Raw genomic sequence first — 23,409 nt, 5'->3', positions numbered from 1 at the left:
ACAACCAAAGGAGCAATAAACAATGTTACTTGTATTTAAAATGAGTGTCCTATAAAATATTTATGTTCACTTCTTCGTTAGGCACGAAAATAGTTAAGGTGGAACGCAGAGCAGCTAAATTTGCGCCTTGTCACTGCTTACATTAGATATTCCACTGTTGTAGGCCGAATTGCAATGGTGTGTAGTAGTACCACATATAATATCTTGAACACAAATTATTTCTAGCCAAAGAAATAACAGAATTAAATCTTTAGTGTCGATATCTTTGGTTTACTTATTTTAGTCTGAACTTCGTGTCTTAGAACTGATTGAGAATGTGCGAGGAGTTTATCATAAAGAAATAATCACAATAATGTACTGTAATGCTAAAACCTGTGTCTATTGTGTGTTTTAATTACATAATTCTGCTTTATTTTATGAGTCGTTTGACTTCGTAAGGAACGTTATAAAATGCAACTGTTCGTCTACTGCAGTAAATGTCTTAATTTATTTGGTCCCATGATGAGAATTATGCATTTATTCAAGTCTTCGTTTATTCTTTGAAACGGATACCAACAACAAGAACCACTTAACGAAAATTAACCGGAGGATAGTTCGACAAGTTTAAAATCTACTTAAAACATTTCAGACACTCATTCATTGTACGAATATATACTATATACATTTATTTTCTACTACGGAAATTATTGTTTCTTAATGATTAAATAGTGCAGAGAGTATAAAATATCCTAATGCGATATATACTAAAGCATTTTATGGACTAGCCCTTTCTGCTTTATCATTTTGTATGTGGTGCACTTTAATTCTAGATCAGTGTTTTTTATTATTTTAAATACGTGAATTATTTCATTTCTTTAATTATTAGACTTTATAAGAATTTCATGCTGCATTAGGAAAGGTAAAAATATGTATATGTAAGTGTAAATAGTAGCTGTATAATTTCCTGAAACGTTTTAAATTGTGGCTGTGCTCGAAATAGTCGCTTGCAAGTTTATTGAAATGTTACGACAAACCCTTTAGTTTGTACTCAGTTAAATCTGCTTATTTCATGCTGTAAAACTCGTGTTATATTCATTTTTGTATAGCTTGCTTCGTTGACAAGCTTCTTTGTTTTAACATCCTGAATATTACATTTCAAGACACTACAATGTATACTTCTAACGTCTGTTTCAGTACTGTTCCCGAAACATAAGTACAAATTTTCTTCCTCCAATTACATTTCATAGTCTTCCTATTAGACTACTAAGGATTAGTCTTATTTTCAAATGTATTATAATTGAATTACTTGTGTGTAAAATCAGTTTCCCGAACCGTTTTATTTCTGGGCTCATAATTTGTTACTTTCTGTAGTGTCGAAATCCACGTAATAGTAGCAAAGACTTTTTTACTGTCATGATTTTGGACAACATAGACAAGAAAATATTAAATCTTAAAACTTCAATCATGAAAATTTCTCTCATTACATTGAGGTTTGAAAACAATTGGAAAAGGCATAATTTTACATCTGCTAGTTTTCTAATACTGTGCCTGTGATTATAATGGTTCGGGGCTGGTGTGATTTTAGGTGCACAAATCAATAATTGTCGAAAGTAACGGTTATGCTAGTGTAACTGGCTTTATTTCATAGTATATTTAATATTGCACATTTTGTGGACTGCGTTAGGGTAAGATACTCATACTTTTTCATAACGTCATGTCTTCCTAATATATTCCACAAATGAACTGTTTTATACAATTTGAGATTAGTATTGATTATACGCTCTTTCATTTTGACATAACTCGAACTGTTGTAGTTTTCTGTAAGTTTGGTAAATTGCACCTTCTATGTGTAGTTTCGTATTTAAAATACACTAGACACAAGCTGTGTTCTCTTGTGTCTTGTATCACATACATATCATAACTGTATCTGTTAACTTTATTTATATGTATATCAGTAATTTGTCATTGGCGTAATTTATTTATGTGCATATTTGTAATCATAATGTATGTTAAGACGTTGCAACACATATTTTACCAAGAGATGGTGTACGAAGAGATAGGAAAGTCAGGCATTATGAAGTTACTCATCGAGCTTTAGTAAGCCTAATATTATTCCAAGCGCTTTACTCCTCTAGTGTCAGTTATACAAAACTTTAGCCACGTAACTCAGATATCGGTCTAAAACATATGGTTCCTGACTTTTCTAATCTTTTACTTAGCATTTTTAAGTATGTTACATTTCAATAATATGGACTAATTATGTTGATATGCTTAAAATATTTTGTTGTTTACTTGCTATTTTATTTATTACTGAAAACCTGTATTTGTATTTTTAAAATTTTAAATAGATTTTTATTAATTTATTATTTCTTTCTGTTTATTTTTTAGAATGGCGGAGGTACAGGAGGCGAAAGTGGAGGGCGTGGGAATGGGTAAGTTTGAATAATGTATTATGCGGAGATCTGTTTCATTCAATAACTATTGAAGTGATGTTCAGTTTCAACTGGGCCGTTGCAGACGCTGTGTACAGTAATTTTTATTGGTTTGCATTAAAATAAACAATTAGGAAAATCCATACTGGGATACTGGGAACGACCCGTTCTTCAAGTGCCTGAGCACTGCGGGTCCCAACTTTTCGTTGGCTTTATCTATAGACATTCGGTAGGACTTCTTGGACGAGGGATCGGCCCGTCGCAAGGCCTCTACCTGTATCCAGGACAGCACGACACAGAAAAACGCGGACAAACATCCATGGCTTGAGTGGGATTCGAACCCACGGTCCCAGCGACCAAGCGGCACAAGGCCTACGCCTCAGACCGCGTGGCCACTGCAGACCCCAGGAAAATCCATTCTCGCATTCTTACGTGCACTGTTAGACAGGCCTCGCCCGAGTGACTGCGGATATATTTCCTTTAAAGACTAGTGAAATTGTAATATTGTGCATAGAACGGTTTCTCAAGAATAAGAATAGTAATGAAGTCTAGAACCAAATGATGAATTTTATTAACAATGTGTAAGTAATTTTAACAATGTAGTTATCTCAGTGTTGACATTTTGAAGTAAAATATATAATCTTCACAACTTTGTATTCGAGTGTACATCACATTTTTAATCGTCTGACATAAATTGTGCAATACCACTATTAATGCACAGTTTCTAAAAACGAAATCATGTATTTTTGTTTATTTAATCAACGTTGATAACTACCTACAAGCCCACCCACGAGACGAAGATGGATATTTTCACCGCCGTGAGAATCGTAGATCTCAATTTCCTGTTACATTTTCTAGTTTATCTTTTAAAACTGCTTATGTAAAATTTATTTATGACAGTAAAAATTGAATGCAGAAAATTTATAATGAGACTTGCGTACACGTATTGTGTGTATGTTGTCAAAATATAAATACAGTTTGCTTTCACGTACCTCACCTAATCGAACAGAGACTTCTTTAGAATTGATTTAAGTTTACATATAAAATTTTCTGTTTAAGGAGGTAAAATGAAATTTTTTTTCCAGGCAGTCATAACGTCAGTTTCTGCAATATAAATAACTTACGATCACTATCCTCTATACGCTATCTCTGAGAAAACATATAAGTTTATATTCTGAGCATTACAGTTTGCCAGACTGCATACCAAAGACAGTTTGACGTAACGCTGTCTGATATGAGCTATAATACACAAAAATGAAAATAATACTTTGATTCTGTAGTCTATGTTTATAAATTGTGATATTTGATATAATTAAACACAGCTCTACGATATTTTTAAAAGTATTCAGAATCTATTCTCTTTCTCAAATTAACGTGATGGTAATAATCTTACATAACTTCCTTCATGTTGAATAATGTTGACGTTTTCAAGCGGTCTAATGTATTTATAAGTTATATACAACGTTTCCTTAAAACGAAATGACGAAATGTTTTCAAGTAACATTCTACTATTACTTCTGGAGGTACAGAAATCAAACATTTTTTCTTTCATAATTATCATGTTATAAATAAAGTCCATATGATAGATCGGGAGGCATTATTGATTCTATAGCACACCTATTATAAGCATTTGTTACCTCTCTCTCTTTATCTCATTGACAACGAAATTACAATCTGGTTGGCAGCGATAGATTGCTTTGAAGCCACTGAAATAGCCAATTGAGGATGGACACTGAAGGGAATGGGATCCGTTTATTAAAATTAGTTTATCTGTAGAAAGATTAAAACCGAAATATGTTCAATAAAATAAAACAAAGGCTCAAAAGAACTTCCATTTATAATTATAAAACAATATAATTAGGCGACACAGTTAATGTATTAGTTATTATAGACCGTTCTTGTATTAGAATTTCTTAGAGGTCTTATTTTCTTACAAATATGAATTAGACATATAAACAAATACATAAATAATTACATCATGCTCTGTATCAAGTTAACAAGTAGAAGTTATTGCTGATTTCTCACAATATTCTCACGCTATATTATTCAGTAATCGTTTATATTGTTTGCTTTGGACCCCAATTATTTTATTTGGCATAGAGTACAATAAAATAAATGATGGCAGGACGAAACATCAGCGAAATTCGTTTGTCCAGAGCATCGTCATGCAAATATGCGGCCCGTCTGACAGATAAACGTGATACTCCAGCAGAGTTTCAAAACGGTCGTAAACACTGCGTAGCAAAAATCTAGAACTGAAATGTTGTAAGCGTTCGGCTAGCTTCACAATTTCAGTCGTTCGTAATCTGCTTGTATTTGTCCGTATCGATTTGTGGCGTTTCTCCATTAATTACGCCTTTTTTGTACTTCTTCAATACGTGTGTCTACGTTTTTCGACAAAAACGAAGGGACATCTATATTTGCTGGCAGAAGAGTCATCTCCTTCCCCATCGCATAGCTCACATTGGCCATTCGCCGGTGACCTGATTCATCTCCTGTTCCCGTATGAACCATTTACTCCTGATCCTCAGCCCTGAGGATGATGACAGTATGTTCTCCTGAATCGTCGGCTACACAGTCCACTTCCACACCGTCCAGCACCTAAAACCGTGATCGCCATTTGCCTCGAAGTTTGTACCGTCGCCATGTTTAACATGTAATTATTAGGCCTATGTCATACACTAGCACAGGAGAGAGAGATAAGCAATGTGCATATAAAATGTTGGCCGGGAAACTGTAAAGAAAAGCCCACTCGGGACTGGATTCATCTGGCTCTTGTAAACACGATAATGAACTGTAGGATTCCATGAAAGTTAGCTGATCGATTATTATCGTCTCAAAGAGGGCCAAAATTTGTCATTTCCAATGTTTAATACGCCAGTAATATTTAAGCAACACTCTCATGTTGCAGGCATGCTGGAGACAATCCCTCCTTCTACAGCAACATCGACAGCATGCCGGACATTCGACCCAGGAGGAAGTCTATACCGCTCGTCTCCGAACTGGTAAGCGCCAACACTACTTGCCACACGTGGTTGTCAAGCTGACAGTCCCAAACATACAATTAATTACAAGCTACTCTTCCCTTGTGATAAATCGTAATTTTAATGTGAGTTCTTCACCTAGGTGTGTTTCTGTTGCTATTTGCAAGGACACTTACATTGTTATGGAACTTCTTTAACAGAACTGAGTTTCCTTGTATCTTCTCGCTGTCCATACTCAAGGTTTCATATTTTAAATTTGGATCCCCTTCTTTATGTTATGTTTTTGTCTCTTACGTCATCTGTAGACTTCTGTACCGTTTACTTTCTATATATTATTTTCTGTTGTTTTGTTGCTTTTAGAGATTGGTTGTTGTAATTGACATTGTTTGGCTGTTTACAAGAACAGAAATAAGTTAATGGAATTATTTTATTGTCATTATTTTTAGCAGCTGTTACAGACGATAATTTCAGTCGTCATATTTATGATTACGACACTGTATAGTCCTCGTGCTTGGAGTGAAACATGACAATTCGAAATTTACCAAGAACAAGTTGTGAATACTTCTAATATACCGTACAGGTATAAAAGTGCAATAAATACTACTGGGCAAGTACTCAGTATAGGGGAAGATTGTCTATCTTTCTCATGCCTTAGATTTTAATATAGTAATAGTAATAGTATTTTGTTATGACTGTATAAAACGAACTCTGAACAAGATTGATTTGTAAAATCGCGTATGTTAAAGATCTGCATAGATTACTCTTGAATATTGTGGCACAAGGTACAGACCTGAGCGAATAAACATTAAAGTGTAAATTGTATGTTATCAACAAGTCAGAAAGTGTAAAATTTCAAAATGTATGAAACTTTAGTTTCTAAAACCTAATAAAAATTGTTTAATACAATTTTAAATTGGTAAATGACGTTTTTGGCGGGCTTTTGTGAACACCGCAGTGCACATATAAGTACATTGACCTATATGGAGGTATAATATTAAAGTTGCTGTTAGAACACGGTAAGAGAGGTAAACAGGATAATAGGTAATGGACCAGTGGCAGGCTCTTCTGAACACGATAATGAACCTGCCGGTTTTATAAACGGCTTGGGATTTCTTAATGATCTTAAACATTAACTTTACGAATGAATTCTGCTAAATGTAATTAGGTTGATTTCTGTAGAGTGAAAAATGGTCAGGCAGGAGGAACTCGGCCCCATATCTTCTGTGGACATATTCCGTGTTTGTAGCGAAATTAACGTTTCTGAGTAGAGTTCATGTGGCTGATAATACTACAGCCGTTTGCATATCAGTTTAAGATTAGGATGTGGAGTATCCTGTATTCGCTGGTATACTATTTAGAATACTTCAAAATAAATTACGTGAGTTACATCTATACTTTACGTCTGTGCAGAAAATAAGCCAATGTACCAAATTGCCATATTCTACTGAAATCCTTTTCTTTTTTTTGAATTAAAATAGTCGTTTATTATTGTTGTAGTACTAAAATAACATTAATGAACAGAACTGAGATCACAACTCTTAACTAACATCAGCATTAATTTTATTAACAAAACTGTTTTATTATTTTAGCTTAAAAGTTGTTCACGTGAAAGCGATTGCCCCTGTCACGAGAGTTTATGTATGATATTTTTATTACCTTCATATTTTGGTCCTTTGCATATTTTGCAGACTCCATAATGGTGTGTCGTATTTTGTTCATCTGCTTTAAGCATAAATTGCAGGTTTTTACCATAATGGACCAATCATAACTCAGCCGACAAAGAATAATCTTCAGTGTTTGGTTCTGAGTTGCCTTTATCGTACTGAGGAGGTTCTCGGTGCAGTTCTCGGCTGGGAACTACTGTCTTGACTAATGCGTTTCGTGGTTTTTCCAATCCTTCCCGGAGAATACCGGAATATATGTTGAATCGAATTCCAATCACTCCCATATTTCATGTTCCATACCAACATTTAAATTTATTTAAACTGAATAGTGATTGGACGATACAGTACGTCAGCATTTAATACATACTGTAATATAACAGAACAACCTACCACAACATTCAATTCTTGGAGATTACCTGCCACAGAAAATATTTGCTAGTTCAGTTGATCTGTAATAATGTAGGTTGGACCCGAAATGAAGACGTCAGTAGCATGTTATGTTTGCAAGATAATAATGAAACCAGTGGCAAACAGTTGCAGACGCCGGGATGAGTGATGGTTCTTTATTGCAGACGCGCATCTGATGTGTCTCGTTCGCCAGTCCTCGTTTCCTCATCAAATAAGCTTGATGAGTTCTGGTTCCATGTATATTCCTACGTGCCGTTGTCCAGTGTAGCTTTGTGGACAGTTCAAATATTTCATGAGATGTGGGAAATTAAATCATGTACATATTCTGGGGCCCACTCAGCCGCTTGTCCGATGGGTATTGTGGTCCTTTCCCCGGGGGGTAATGTGCGGCCGGGGCGTGACTCTTATCACTCACCCCTGTCTAGTGCCGAGGTTAAGAATGAATGGGAGTTATACTGACCTCTTTACTTCACTTTCAAAGAAGAGATCAGGATTAAATTTTGATGTGAATGTTTAACGACGAATGTGACCTTCAGTTCCATTACACCCATATAGTAGATTATGTCAGTTCGTCTAAAACTATTTTTAACTACTGAACTGTCTTGACGTATTTAGATTCAGTTTGATATTTGAGAGTATTTGCTGAAATTTATTAGGTAAATTTAATTTTCGTTAGTACTGGCCAAATGCAACACTTACACAATAAATTCTCCTCGGGCTACCAGCCGTGTAAGGTAGAGTACAGTACCCTGAGGACGAGGACGAAGATGGTTCTCGAAACGGTGTTTTCTTCATTTAGCCACCTTATATGGCTGGTAGCCCGACAAGAATTTATTATACTTCGTTGCCGTGAAAGCCTCAGATCACACCCCAATTAATATATCTGTTTGTGGTACAGTATATTAATGAGACCTACGTAATGTAAAATACATATTTAATTAGGGTTTATTACACTTGTTTTAAACGTTTTTGCGATATGTTAAATTTCGAAATAAATGTAAAGGAAGATAGTTATTGTCTCTGTGTTGCATATATAGTACGACTATTTTTACTGTACTAGGTTCATCTATAAAATAAATTAAGATCAAGGTTAATAACGTAGACCTATAAAGTATCAAAGAATGTATTTGCAAAATATGGGTACCTCTCCGAACTCTTTTGCATATTTGTACTTTTTTACCAGTTGAGGAGTTTGTAGCCCCGAGGAAGGAACAATTTTAAATCAAACACTGGTGTCTTGGGTTGGAAACCGGCTCGTCCCGCTTGTCAGGTGAAATTTTCATTTTTATGTTCAGGTATGTTTTAAAAAATATAAAACTTAGATGATTCGTATCGGTTCAGTGAACGTCTATATGGCACTACACCCATCAACGAGCTGCTTTCAGGTGTGAACCATTTTCTGCAACCTTTTAGTATAATAAGGTTACAGGAACGAGACTGTTGTCAGAGTCTGCTCATAAGTAAACACACACACACATGTACATAGGCCTGTTTGTCCTTTCATCCATTTAAAGGAAAATGTTTAATGAAGCAGATAGATACGCTTTATTGGCGCGATTAAATCCAATCGTTTTAATCACACCACAGATAATATTCGTAGCGAAATGTCGTCTGTAACACATGTTAATACATTTAATTTTGTATTATATTTATCGTTCATTGGTCTGTTATAAAAATATCTATATTATAAACACAAATATGTTTATCTTTCAGAGGATATCATATTTTGCGAAGCATTTCGCGCATAAAAACAGCTGTGTTCTTCGCGCATCGAAACACCAGATGACATCAGAGAGCATAATAATTAACTTACGTGCGTCATTTGTTTCCACGCATACGTCTGTCGATATATCGATCTTGTTGCAGAGTACGTGTATATGTATTCCCTCCGCTCGTCCAGTTACCACCATTTAAAATTAGCCATTCATTACAAATAAATGTGCGTGTGATGGGATGTTTTTCAATGTTACGTGGAACAACAATGCCTCTGTGAACCTGATATACTACCTGTTCTCGTCTTTCCAAGTATTCTTCTATTCATCGCCCACACTTTAATATAGTACAGATTGGGACAGAATTGTGGAACCATGGGTGTATATTGTGATGTAATTATGTATTAATCTTACAAATCTGAAGTGTTAAGATCACGTACCGGCCATATTCTTGACAACTTCATTCACTAACTATTAATGCTTATTCCTCAAAATATTTTGGTGTTATTTGAAACGTCGCCTCATAAATATGTATTCCAGAGGCGTATAATGAACTTTCGTAAATGGGGGCTGTTAATGGAATGCATAAAATACATAATCCAATTACCAAGTTAACATTTCAAACTCGTCTTTACAAATATCTTTATAAGAGATGCAGTCTCAGAAGACATTGTCCTCTAGGCCTATAACTGTTAAACCATATTCATGCAGATAATTGTAGATTAATCTCTTGATCAAAATCTTTAAGTTTTTGTTGTTCCTAAATTTTGACCCGTATTGTTTATTAACCAAGGATTGTGGTGTTTTACTTTTTGAAACGCAGAACTTTTTCATGTGTTATACACCCATCCCCTTCATGCTGTTTATGATGTTAACACCAGGTGGCCCTAGTGTGTAAAGCTGTCGTGATGATGATAAACAGGAACATTAGCTCAGTTATTAAGAGTCCCATGGTTTTCACGTGATTATGAATGGAAATTCCTGAAACAGTTCCGTAGCTTATTGACAGCTATGAACTGATTCATAATAATCCTATAAAACTGGCCTCTGTATTTGAATACTGGCATAACCAATGCATGAAAAGACCGTTGTTGTACGTTGTAGCTCAGGTTGGGTCAAATTTAACAGGATACTGAAGTTTGTATTTCTTTCGTTTGAGATTTTGATTAGAGGTGTATAAAAGAATGTTCAAATGTTCTTTTCCCGAATAAAGAATAGTTACAACGTATGTTAATTATTAAAAATACAGTCGATGATATTGTCAGCATGATTTAAGCATTATCGATTTTGTTCCTTGGGAAATTGGAAACACGGGTTCGAATCCCACTCGAGTTATCGACAGTTTGGTCGATCCTTCCAGCCACATAGGGTCGTACTATATGTCTCATAGAGTAATGAGATATAAATCTAGCCGTTAAGTACAATTACGAAAGAAGATGAACAATGTTGAATCCGAAAAGTTTAAAATTTAGAAAAATAATTTATCTAATTACTCGCTTTTACATACTTGGGTAAAAGTAACGATTAATTTTCTTTTACTGGTGTTTCTGATCCCTGTTTGTGTCGACCGCTGTCGTCGACCTACCACTGTGTTTATTGTATCTGCTACTTAATCACTCCTTACGTAATGGTGCCAGATGTAATTGTTGCTATCTTTGTTGATGGTGGTGTTGTTGTTGTTGTTGATGTTGTTGTTAATGATTAGTATTACTAAGTGTGGTTTGTTTTCTCTCTCTTTTTTCCGGCATCCCCTCTCACAGGTGCTCAAGGTATTGTTGATATCCTGACCATATGCTATGTTACCGCACGTAAAATAATGTTTTGAACAAGATAGGTTTAATTTATTATCTGTATTTAGGTGGCATTTCTAATTAACATGCATCCGTATTATATTTAGCGGACGTTTCGAAACACGACTCTATAAAAGGATTAGAAATTTACAAAAACTCTTAGAAGTGCTACCTGCAATATAGTTGCCTGAAATGCTTTTTACATTTAAATTTGTTGCTACTGCATGAAGAATTTTTCCTTACTCACTATCATCCTTTGCCTATGTCATTTATTTTATGCCACAAAATGGTAATATAACTTGTAAATTGTGAGCTGTTACTGTTCTGAGCTATCAGTAAGAATTGTGTGGATGGAAACTTAAGTTCTTCTTCTGAGCGAATTATTTTAAGATACTGACACATAATCAATATGATTGTGGCGGGATCCATACATAAAAGCGTTCTAGATAATAGCATTAATGTGGCATTAATAGTGGTTCTGCATCTCATCGGCCCACATGTCATGCATTAGCGAAAGGATTCCACACAAGTGTCAAATATGTGTCTATTTTGCATGTTGATAACGCATATTATTTGCATCGTGTACTTTAACAACTTTTGTGATCTGTAAGTTTGTCGGCATATAGAGATGCATATGTATGGCTTTCCATAGGTTAAATTCAGTATTAAAATAATTATAAATTGTATTCTTTACCTCAGTTGGCCATTACTTGGATCGTCATATGTCACTGTCTACGTTTATTAAACTAATATAGTATTTGCACGTTTAATTATCAGAATTTTATTTGTTCGAACTTTGTATTTAACATGACAGGAGTTTGGATTTATATTGTACTTTACTTTGATATTCCTTAATATCACGTAGTTAATTTTCCAAGACCAATGTAAGATAGATTTAATTTCGATTTCTGTTGTGTGTTCACTATTTACTCCTGAAAACTACATTTATTTTTAAATGATTTCTTTATACTTCTGCTCTGTTGAGTGTTGTTTCATGTAGCATGTCTTAACGTCTCTTCTTCCACATGCTATTAATGTAAATTAAGGACCTGATTCTAAACACTGACTTAATGTTAACTTGCTTCGTTATGTACGTAATACTTCTGTCCAGTTTATTACATATGGGTAAAGTGACTGTAGTTTAAATGTACGAAGCAACTAACAAAACACAATTCCTCCTAAACTTTAACTACGCATTCAGATGCATGATCTTGCTGTCTTATAAGATGTACGCAAATGTATGAGCTTATTTAAATGCAAACAAGATAAATATTAGAGTTTAATTGAAATGTTTTAATTATATTGCATGTGTACGCCGAAGTGTTTTACGATATACGAAATATGAGCAGAATGCTTTCTCATCAAGTTGTGTTATACAAAATATAATGACAATTAAATTGTAAATTATGTAATATGTATAATACATATACGTATGTAATTTCGTTCCTAACACAAACGAAGAAGAAGCATTCTTCTCTGTTTTTCTTGTTCTGTAGAAAATCTGATTTTATTTTTAGCATACAAAGATGTCAGACGGTTTGTATAATTAATGGTAACTTATATTGCGTTCCTGTTAATATTAAAGATCTAAATGTCTTGGCTATGGCCCACAAAGTGCACTGAAAAACGAATATAAGACAACATTTTTTATAATTAAAGTTAATATCGCACAGCGATAAAGATAAGCACACGTTTTAACTCTGTCTCAATGGGAAAACGTAAATAGGTTATCTTCACCTTGATAACCATCATCGTCGGTGCTTGTATTGAAGGCGTGTAAGATAAGGTGTGTCCAAGTCAGATATATTCTTTCTATTCGTGCTACTTTAAATATTACTTTTTGTCGGCCGTGATTTTATTTCTTTATTTAAGCCAACTGAACACAGAAAGTGCTTCATTATGAGACAGGCATTATTGTCAGTACACCAATTCTTTACTCTTTCCCTTCATGATAATAGCATCGTTAAAACTGTAAAAGCAATCTTATGTAAAAAAGTTTATATATTTGTAATTGTTAACAACGGAATGTCATTTTTGTGGGTGATAGCACTGTGTAAATGTAGGTTGTATTGCCAACGTTTCGGAGATCCTATACCCATCTTCAAGGCAAAATGACTTTCCTGTGGACATGTACTGTTAGTATTAGCAGGGGTCACTCTGTAGTCACATCGCCTTGAAGATGGAGATAGTATCTTCGAAACGTCGACAATATATCCTATATCTACACCGTGCCACCAGAGAGAAACAGCATCCACATTAGCATTGAACCGTCGTGAAAACTTCTATCTTGTGTAAGGTATTCATAGGAGATATCTTTGTCGATGAAATATCATATATGTATGATCTGAATGCGAAATGTGTTTAAAAATGTTTCTCCATCTCTAGACGATGGCGGCTACGAAACGCAATGCAGGTCTCACGTCCGCTGTACCAAGGGCGACACTCAACGACGAGGAATTGGTGAGTGTGTTACCCTCACCAGCAACTCATTTGCCCTATCAGTACTTATCGCTAAATCCTTCTCGACACCCGCACGGGCTTCACTTCTTTAAGAAAATTGTAGATCTTATACACCGTTCTCCCAGGGGAGCCACACATATGAAGCCAAATGTATGACTAGGGGGTTAAGGAGGGTAGAGGCCTTGGCTGGACAACAGAGTTGTTTCATACTGTAGCACCCTCCTGCTGTGTAATGTTATGAAGTTTATGCCCGTACAGAATGAGCACATTTTTCACAGCTCTTTTCGCTTTTAAATTATATTTCAGTCTTACCTGTTTCCTACCCTTGTCAACTACAAGAATAGTTTGATAAGTGTCACCAAATCCACAGAACTTATTGTCTTCATACAACTCTGTGTGTCTGATAAAAAGAAAACAAATAATTTACTTCACAGTAGTATTATTCTTTATCTTTTGACTGTCTCCACTGTTTTTAGTTTCGTTGAAGTAAGAAAAGGTAATGGAAATAATTCTTCCACTCTGCCCGTCAGATTAGAAAAAAATTCAGTGTGTCATCCACAGACTTGGTTGCTCTTCTGGAAGTTACAGTAACTCGAATTCGTTTTTGCTAAGCTAGCCGAATAGTTTCAAAACTCGGCACAGTTTGTAAAAGGCAGCGAATGGACCTGGGAGCGTTACAAACACTTATACCATTGTCAGGACCATGATTCTGAAAAGAAAAATATATGCCTATGTATTGTCACTCGCTTTGTATGATTTTCTTTTTTTACATTTTGCCAGTGCAGCGTTTATCATTTTTAATAGGAGTAAATATTGGTTATGAAGTAAACATGGAATCCTTATATGCAAACACATTTTGATTCTGCGATGCGACATCTTGCCATAAATCTTATGTAAAATTGAACACACCTTGCATTCTAAGGTTGTCGTGGACGTTACAATGGACAGGCTATAATAAAAAATGGATGTATCATGACTTTCAGTGGTTGTTAGTTTCGATGATGTTATCATACTGTTTTGGAACAAATCATTCCAATGGTGTGATGGGGTTTCTTGTGAAACTAATTAGAAAACATTAATAATTGCATAGTCTCATTTAGTAGAGTAATTGATCTCTGTGGCAGATCAGTCTGAAAACGTCTAATAATTGAAGGTCGATATTTTAAGGCAATTTGTGTTATGTTACATAAATGCGTATTGTGTGATTGTAAAAACAAATGAGATAGCGGTTTTCTAAAAATAGATTACGCTCCTTGTGTGGACCATTTTAAACAACCGAGAGATGCTTATTGATGTATGTTGTGCGAGCAGAAAATGCACGTGTACAAGAAAACACTGCAGGCCCTCATCTACCCCATCTCGAGTACAACGCCGCACAACTTCCTGCTGTGGACCGCTACGTCGCCCACGTACTGTTACGAGTGCGAGGGGCTGCTGTGGGGAATCGCGCGTCAGGGAGTCCGCTGCTCGGAGTGCGGCGTCAAGTGTCACGAGAAATGCAAGGACCTCTTGAACGCGGACTGCTTGCAGAGTGAGTACCAGGCTGGCAATAAAAAAGAGAACTAAGCCCTGCTCCTCTTCACGAGAGTTTAGTCTACTGACTGGGCAGGACCGATGGACGTCTTTGGCTCCTATGATCACCGACTGCCTTAGCCGATCAATCGACTGCCCAACCTAACGGACCAACTGACTGACTTGTATTTTTTAGGCAACTAGAATAGAATAACTTCATGTTCGTGATATTGACCGATATAAAATTTGTCCAACCTCATTGTAAGCCCCGTCAGTGCCAAATATTATCTAAATCCATTCTTTAGTTCCAAAGACGTAATTATTGCAAAGAACGCATGAGGACGGCCCCTTTGTCTTGTGAACAGGGGCGGCTGAGAAGAGCTCTAAGCACGGGGCTGAAGACAAGGCGAACAGCATCATCACAGCCATGAAGGAGCGCATGAAGAAGAGAGAGCGAGAGAAGCCGGAGATCTTCGAGGAAATCAGGTAGGAGAGAAGTCCCAGTCAGTGGGTCCAGCAGTGTCAATTTTCAGTGCGTTGCAACGTCAGCCAGCCGGCATTCTATTACAGCAGCGACCGAGTCGCGAAAGAAAGTATGTAATACCTTTCCTCAAGTGCAGCCTCATTCGAAGAATGTCGCTGTAAAAAACGCCGATGTTCTACTTTTCAAATTTATTTATATTTACAGTTTATGTAACATTGTAATTGCTGCTGCTAATATATAATCAAACATTTCGTGTTTTGTGTTCTTACGAACCAGCAGCCTTTGCGTTCTGGTGTTCTGTCTTGGACCTGCTAATCAGATAGCCTACTGGTGATCAGACCATGGTTCGTACGTTTCATTATTATTATATCATCACCATTAGCACCATAAAATGTGTTAAAATATTGAATTAAAGGCTTGTTGGATGCTCAATATTACCTTCCTACACTCCGACGTTATTATGCCGCTATGTTATTTTTTTCAAGATAATATATAAAATAAACAGTTCTGGAGAAACTTCCCCATTTAGACGGATTCGATGTGGCCCCTTTCTATTAAACCTAACTTAATAAAAGCGTGGTAAAGTATATTCTGTACTGGCAGCTTAAAATAAACACCAAGTTAAAAAACTGTGTTTATCCTACTTCTAGTAGAAATAATCTTTCATGAGAAAAAACAACACGCTAGGACCAGAGCAAATTCTTCGTGACTGGATGCAACCGCATATCGCGCGCCCGGAAAATAAGGGTCGTCAGACACTCATACCGAAGCTGTGCGGGACATTTAACAAAGTCGCCTTAAACAAATGGCTCGTCATCTGCAAGTACCTCCCCCGTTTGGGCAGCTGTCGCCTTCCCAGGAATGGAGACGAATTCGACGAAAATTGAGCCAAAATAAAATTGAATGCTCGTAAAATTCAGAGAAAGAGAGCGGAGTTTACAAATGGAAGTAATTTGTTCTTTAAAAGTTGATGTTTAATTTAATCTGACTGTTAAGTCAACAGTTGCACCTCGTTCTTATACTTAGAAAATTCAATGAGCTAAGTCCATGAAGAGCCCACAACTTAACGTAGCCAAACAAACACTTTCAGACGATTCCTTTTCAATTATTTTTATACTTACGTAGTGCTTGAACAGCTATGGGGATTTAGGGGCTACAGATAATAAACACTTCATCCATACTGAAGACGAAGTGCAGTCTTAATTTTAAATTAACAAGAAAGACATTGCTGTGCAAAATCATTGCACAAACTTTGCCGTGCCTGTTACACACGGAAAAAATCCTCGATGTCCCATACATACTACACATATTCCCTGTTCAGTTGAATCTGGGATAGCTGTGCACTTGTATTCAATCGAAATCGTTATAATTATTCTAGATAACAATTATTTTTATATCTTAACCTACATGCATAGGCGGCGTGCGTGCTTGAACCTACGTCAGAAAGATTATTTCAGAAAACTTGATCACATTCGGAAGGCCAATTACGCTAACCTGACTGAGTCGTTACCGGTCGATCTCAGAACCTAAATACGAATGTCGGTATATCTTGAAGTAGACCTTACAACTTTCTCCTCTTACGCTTTGTAGCAGTGGTCTTCCTCAGTCGCTCGAGGATGTTAGTCATGACCGCTTCTTTTCCAAGTCATGTTTCGCTCATCGTACTACTACTCCACATCATATAACCTGTGTTGTAGATAAAACGTCGTTAAAACAGCCAACCCTGCATTATCATTCCTAGTTTACGTCATTTAATGACGACGTGCCACAAACAGAGTTCATTAATATCGAATATCAGTGTGTGTTTTTGTATCCATAAATTATCGTAAAGTATTTGTTTTTCAGAAACATTCAACCTTTCGTTATCGTCCTGAAGAATGTTTAATTTTACGATTATGTAGGCCTACTGTATGGTATTTATGAGGTAATTGTATTAGCATGGGTTTCTAGCTCAATGAATGTTACAATCTGCTGACTCTCCATGCGCCTTCTGTCAGTCTTATTATTCAGATAACTCCAATTCAACAAGAAGCTGTGTTTCAAAGAGAAGTTATATCCCGACTACGTGGCCTATAAAATAATAGTCTAAACACCTGCTCATATATAGAAAACAAATTTATGGAAAGCATTACTCTCACAGGCTTGAAGTGTAAACCGAAAATAATTAGTAATATAATACTTCTAATTATTTTACATGAAAGGTATTTGTAAGTCCAAAACCCATGGTCTGTATTGGAATCTCTTAGTGTTTTGAAGCAACCAAAGAACGTAATATCTTAAATTCAATACCATAGGTTTCTACAGAAACCCAGAATTTAAACTGACACTGTAGTAGAAAACAGCTCAAACCCTTATGTTACGTCTTACATTTGTTTGTAACGTAATTGTGAAATATTAATTAATTATTCGGATGTTGTTAGCTGTTCATGGGGAGATGCTGCAAATAGTCTTCAAAGCTCAAAAAGAGGAAAAAAGCTTACATATTAAAAAGTGTATTCAAGAATCAAATGTGGGTTAATTTCTCGATATGTTTATACGTTCTTTCAGTTGTATTAATTTGTTGTGTGTTCTTAAAGTGTAGTTCCATTATGTGCAACGTTCGCTAACTTCATAAAGCCGATATTTATCTTGTGGCCCGTGAAACATTTGCTGCTGTAATAGAATGCTTGTTCATTCATTATGTGTAATTTAAATACAATAATTAAATTATGATGTTTTCCACCCCTAATTAATAACAGTTAACTATCTGCATTGTATTCCAATAACTGTATTTTTATTTTTAAATATGAAATTGAATCTCTTCGTAATTCTGTTAACGCCACTTTCTTAACGAATCCTAAAGCGAAATCAACTATCCTCATATCAATTTCTACTTGAATTTTCAATGTAACGTAAAAGTTTGTGGGGTGCGGAATGATTTCTGAAATTTGTATGCAGTGTTTAAGTTCTGTGTGGAAGTACTGTACATTTAAACTTCTTATTTTAAAACTGATATAAACGCAGTATAACACACGATTGTATTAAAATGGCAATAGAATACAATTTTATTAGGCTTATATTGATGTTTATTCCCATGTTAATTATATTTTTCCTTTCGTTATGAATGCACAACAGATCACTTGCGTAAATTTACTATATGACTGATTGATAATGGTATTTAAGCCTGGCAGAGCTGAGACACATTGTACATAAAGCTGGTTTGGACGTGCGTCCAACCTTCTTGTCACATCTTTTGTAGCGTTTGGGCGTGTAACCTGTGGCCTGCAGCAAGGCCTTTAACTGTATTAAACTTAATTACGTTCTATCATACGTTCATCACTCAAATTCCATCAAACGCATTTTATTACAAATTTTGTCATGATAACTGTGATTTTGTTATTAATAATATGAAATGGAAAAATCCTTTCACCTCAAAAGCTATCGACATGAAGGTAACGTTTTCTGAAACCTACAGCTTTTGATATCAGCAATTTTATTGTGCAGTACAGACCTACTACATTTTTGTGTTTATAATAATTATATTAATTCTGGAAAGGTTGTAAGAGAAATTTAAAGTAAGTAAAATTTGTAAAACTTAAATCTCGTTACAATTACCCATTTTTAACTGTTATTAGTCCGACCTTTTTTATTAAATATTGCTTTATACTATGGGTTTAATCAATTAAAAACAATTTATAGCGAAAAAATGTATTTATTTCTTTGGATTTTAAATTTTCATTGAGTAAGTACTGTTCTATTAGTATTTAGTAATTATTTTGGTTTAAAATATATATTAATCTTAATTTACTTTCAAACAAACTGATTTCCTATCGGACATTGTTTCTGTCGTCACGTGACGGTCCCTCCTTTCTGATTATCTTAACAAGAAACGTTGTTTTATTTCCCCGTGTATCACAGGGCCGTATTCGGAGTTGAAGAAAAAAGTCACATTGGACACATGAAAGCCGTGAAACAGTCCGTATTAGACGGGACGAGCAAGTGGTCGGCCAAAATAGCCATCACAGGTTTGTTTGAAATATTACCAACTTTCCAGCAAGAAAAGAGAGAAAGTGTGTCTTCTCTCTTTTTAATAAAAATGCTGACCTTCCTCTTTCCAGCATCAGCATGAAGGAAAGAAGGTAAACATGATGTGGTGGCTTCTTATCCAGTGCGCCAGCAGCAGAGGCTAGCAGTCGTAACAAATTTCGGACTTGAAAAATGTATTATCTCAACAGGTCGAGAGATTCTAGAGCTTTTGTTTGTTTAAGCCAGCATCCAAAAAGGAAAGATGGTAGGAAATATAAAAAAAAATAGCAAAAACATTACCACAAATGCGCTGTGGCGACAGCTAAAACAATGGCTGTTGGAATTTTAATTACAACATTTTGTCTTTCTTGTTTTCTTAGAATCTCATATTACATTCCAGGGAACACTGAAAAGCAATTGTCTGCAAAGTTGGCAACTTCCAACTAAATCGTAGTTTTTTCCTTTGTCACATCGCGGTCGCTGTTGCATCTTGCGGTATAAAATGTTTATCAAACAAACTGCTAGCCTGTGGTCTGGACAAAAATAAGTGGTTCTCACTACATGGATCCCTCATCGCCATGTTTCCCTACCAATGTATGGAATGTGTAAACTCTTCTGACCTCTGTCCCTCACTCAACCAATTCAAAGTCAAGTGTTTGCATGTCATGTACGTCGGCATTGCAGCCGCTCGAAACTTTTAAAATGTGTGTTGTGGCTGAAGAACTTCATTTTGAAGATCTCGTGCTCTCATTAAATTCGTGTTGCCCCATCAGATAACTGACGTATGAAGAGTATAAATTTGTACTTCAGGCTGAAGAAGAATGAATCCCGATATAGACAAAATCGTGCATCTCTTTGTCAGATTCAGAAATTGGTATCGCTGCCATCACAAAAGTCTCGTAAACAGTGGTTTATACTTCACACTTAACCTCAACTATCAAAAGCCCAAATTAGCATCATGATTATTTTGTATTAATATATCGTTAATATTAGCGTTTGTTATCCGTGTTAATTTAATGACTTCCCCCCCTACAAAATTATAATGTTCACATCGCACTAATATAACCTGATGTATGTTATTTATTTATTTCGTCATTTTTTATTATGTATATGTTTGTTAACGTCTTAAAATCATAAGGTATGCTATGAAGTGTTTAGTTACTCGTATGTTTTGTATTTAAAAGATCCAGCTGTATAAATGCTAAAACTCGTATTACAATATGTAATTTCATTGAGATCTATCCGTCATTTAACGTTAATATTTTGAGGATCTATGTAAACTGAACTTCCTCTGAATGGCGTAGGTTTGCCTTGTTTTCGTTTGTCCTTGTAGGCTATCTGTATTCCCCTTCTTGTACTGTTTACGGGTAATATTCGCCGTGGATTAATATTGTGTATTTGCATCGCTTATGTTCTTGCCCGGAACTGTTTTCTGCTTTATGTTGTATACGTTGTTCAAAAGGTTTTCCCGCCGGATTAGACGTCTGTATACAACACAAAAAAACAGTTCTGGGCACGAACATAAACGATCTAAACAGAGAAAATTAATAGATAGCGAACAGTTCAGTCGGCCCACATAGTCAGAGTGGCATGGAATTTCATTTTCTCATAAATTAGTTTTCTTGTTGTGACCTTTTGACATCTTTACGTGTTTTGTCAGAAACGTCCATTTTAACTCTAAATGTCTTCGTCATTTCTCGTCCACTTTAGCTCGCAGTTTTTCAGCATTCAGTAAATCAGTTTGGATTATGAGCAATGAAAACGTAGTATAATAAGTCATAATTTTGAAAAGCTAATATTTCCTATAGATGACCGTACCTCACATATGAACACTTTGACCTCTGATAAAACCTAACCTAACCTTCGTACACCTTATCCATATCGAGACGTGTTACACATATCTAAGTCCCTTCACAACCCCTTTCTCTGGATGCTTCGCTTTCCCCCATTCGTTTAATTTGTGTACTTGATGTGGTGTTGTTCTTTGGTGTGTATTTTTATATTTCCACAGAAACACCTTTTCAGTGGATCCCGACACACACATTGATTCAATCGAACAGGCTGAAGAAATCGTATTAGAAGGAACATCCAAATGGTCTTGCAAGATCGCAATCACAGGTATCATGGCCTGCAGAGACAGGGATCATGCTACAACCACTTGTCTAATCAAAGCGCAAAGCAAATCGATGAGACAGAAAAAGTCATGAAACCTGCACTTTTTTATTTATCATTTTAAATGGAAATAAATCAATAAGGACTTGCCGTTTCATTCTTCTCCACTAGTAAAGTCATCACCTACATACATACTCGATGTATTTCACATTGGACAAAGCCATTTTCTTACTACACTCGTAGGTTTAGAAATTCGTTTATTCTTCTATCAGCCTACTTCTTGTTCTCTGTTTCTTGTATGTGTAGCTGTACTTTGTTTCTTCGTTTGTAAACTTGTAGTTTAATTAGGATGCTTCAAGTATGTTTATCCCCCATTAAATCGCAACAGAACGCTGTACATAATAGTCGATCTTCTAGTATGCTTTCTCATTTCAAACTGTTAACCCTCCACTCTGTATGTGCCTTGACGAAAGAACATAATCAGTATTTGCAATGTTGGAGTTCATTTTTTAATTACAGTAGAACATTTAATGCTACGCCGACTAGAGAGTAAATTCCTTAATGAAAGCTCATTTAACATTCCAAAAAAGATAACTGATAAATTTTAGAACTTGTGATGGCAGCTGTTTTTTCAGGCGTGGGAATGTCGCAACAGAACGTCGTACATAAAATTTTGCATTTTAATTTCATATTATTAATTTGCAATGCTGCAATACATCCAGGACGCCACGCCATGCGATGCAATTCACATTCCAATTACAGTAGAACGTTTAGTATTATGGCGACGGAAACAGTAAATTCCTGAAAGAAAACTTGCGTATAATTCCGAAATATATTTATTAGAACGATTTTAAAATTCGTGTTACGATACGCATCAGTGGTCTATTTAACTTGTAAGTTTAATCCCCACTAAAACAAATATAATTCGTTCGTCACATCGCTTTGCAAAGTTTATAATTGTACAGTTGTAAACTAACAAGGTGATTTAAAACAGAAGATTAATTATAGTTCATTACTCATGATTTATTTCATGTCAAGTGGAAAATCTTTCAACTCTTTGGGTCTCGTTAATGGAAAGTGAGAGATACTGTATCCGATAATGATGTCACGTGACAATCCGAATGGCCACCCTGGAGCATGTAGAATATGAACAGAGTAGTGAGAATCGCGTATTTATTAACATGTTTCTTATTAATTCAGTAACAATATGATGCTACCTTAATGAAAGACTTCTTTAACTTTCAAAGGTTTTTTGAGTACTGACTCGTTAATTCTTATCAAGTACTGTAAATTTTGAATACAGGCGGCAAGAAGTACTGAAAGCTGTAATTTATCACGAACATTAGTGAAGTTTCAGTAATTACAGCCATATAATTAGAACTTGTACATGAAATGCGTCAGAACGCGAGCATGCTACATCACATAAATTTCTCATAAAGCAGTCTTCATATTGTTTACGTATTTTTCTCGTCACGAATTTAGGCTAATAAATTACCTGTTTCAATGCATATGTAAAATATTTCTTACACGTAAAAACTTGATAAACGATTAAAATAAATAAAATATAACAGAAGATAACAAGCCCAACAAATATAACAAACGGGCTGTCATGAAGGCATGCAAGAAACAAATTAATACGAATTAATCTTAATAATTGAGAATGAAGAAACACGCATAAAACCTCATTAACAATAGTCTACCATAATACCAATAAAAAATTCCATTCAGCACAGACAAGCTGATCACAGCAAAGCTAAACTAAAAGTCTAATTAATATAACATAATATATTCATGAAACGTTGCAGGTAACTTAAGTAAAATAGCATTGCGTAATCTTTACATTCTACTTTAAACACTGAAAATTCGG

The 23,409-nt window shown here is 35.4% G+C and overlaps 1 protein-coding gene across 7 annotated transcripts in view; it reads left to right on the top strand.

Annotated features, from left to right (window-relative positions):
* The window catches only part of unc-13 (protein unc13 homolog), a 185,652-nt gene that overhangs the window by 126,214 nt on the left and 36,029 nt on the right, over nucleotides 1–23,409 (top strand). For 5 of the 7 annotated variants that reach the window (XM_087348618.1, XM_087348619.1, XM_087348615.1 and 2 more), the window contains 6 exons: nucleotides 2,368–2,411; nucleotides 5,323–5,416; nucleotides 13,355–13,429; nucleotides 14,741–14,960; nucleotides 15,307–15,427; nucleotides 21,442–21,548. In XM_087348618.1, the coding sequence (XP_087204744.1) occupies nucleotides 2,368–2,411; nucleotides 5,323–5,416; nucleotides 13,355–13,429; nucleotides 14,741–14,960; nucleotides 15,307–15,427; nucleotides 21,442–21,548 (661 nt within the window). Of the gene's footprint in view, nucleotides 1–2,367; nucleotides 2,412–5,322; nucleotides 5,417–13,354; nucleotides 13,430–14,740; nucleotides 14,961–15,306; nucleotides 15,428–19,322; nucleotides 19,430–21,441; nucleotides 21,549–23,409 lie in introns of all 7 variants that reach the window. The other 2 variants (XM_087348620.1, XM_087348617.1) reach the window with 1 other exon arrangement.

The sequence above is a fragment of the Zootermopsis nevadensis genome, unplaced genomic scaffold (assembly GCF_977971745.1).
Source record: "Zootermopsis nevadensis isolate Lab colony 2312 unplaced genomic scaffold, Znev_1.0 Znev_ptg000013l, whole genome shotgun sequence".
Classification (NCBI taxonomy): Eukaryota; Metazoa; Arthropoda; class Insecta; order Blattodea; family Termopsidae; genus Zootermopsis; species Zootermopsis nevadensis.
Note: the sequence above shows the minus strand (reverse complement) of the source record. Positions and strands in the feature narration are given on the sequence as shown.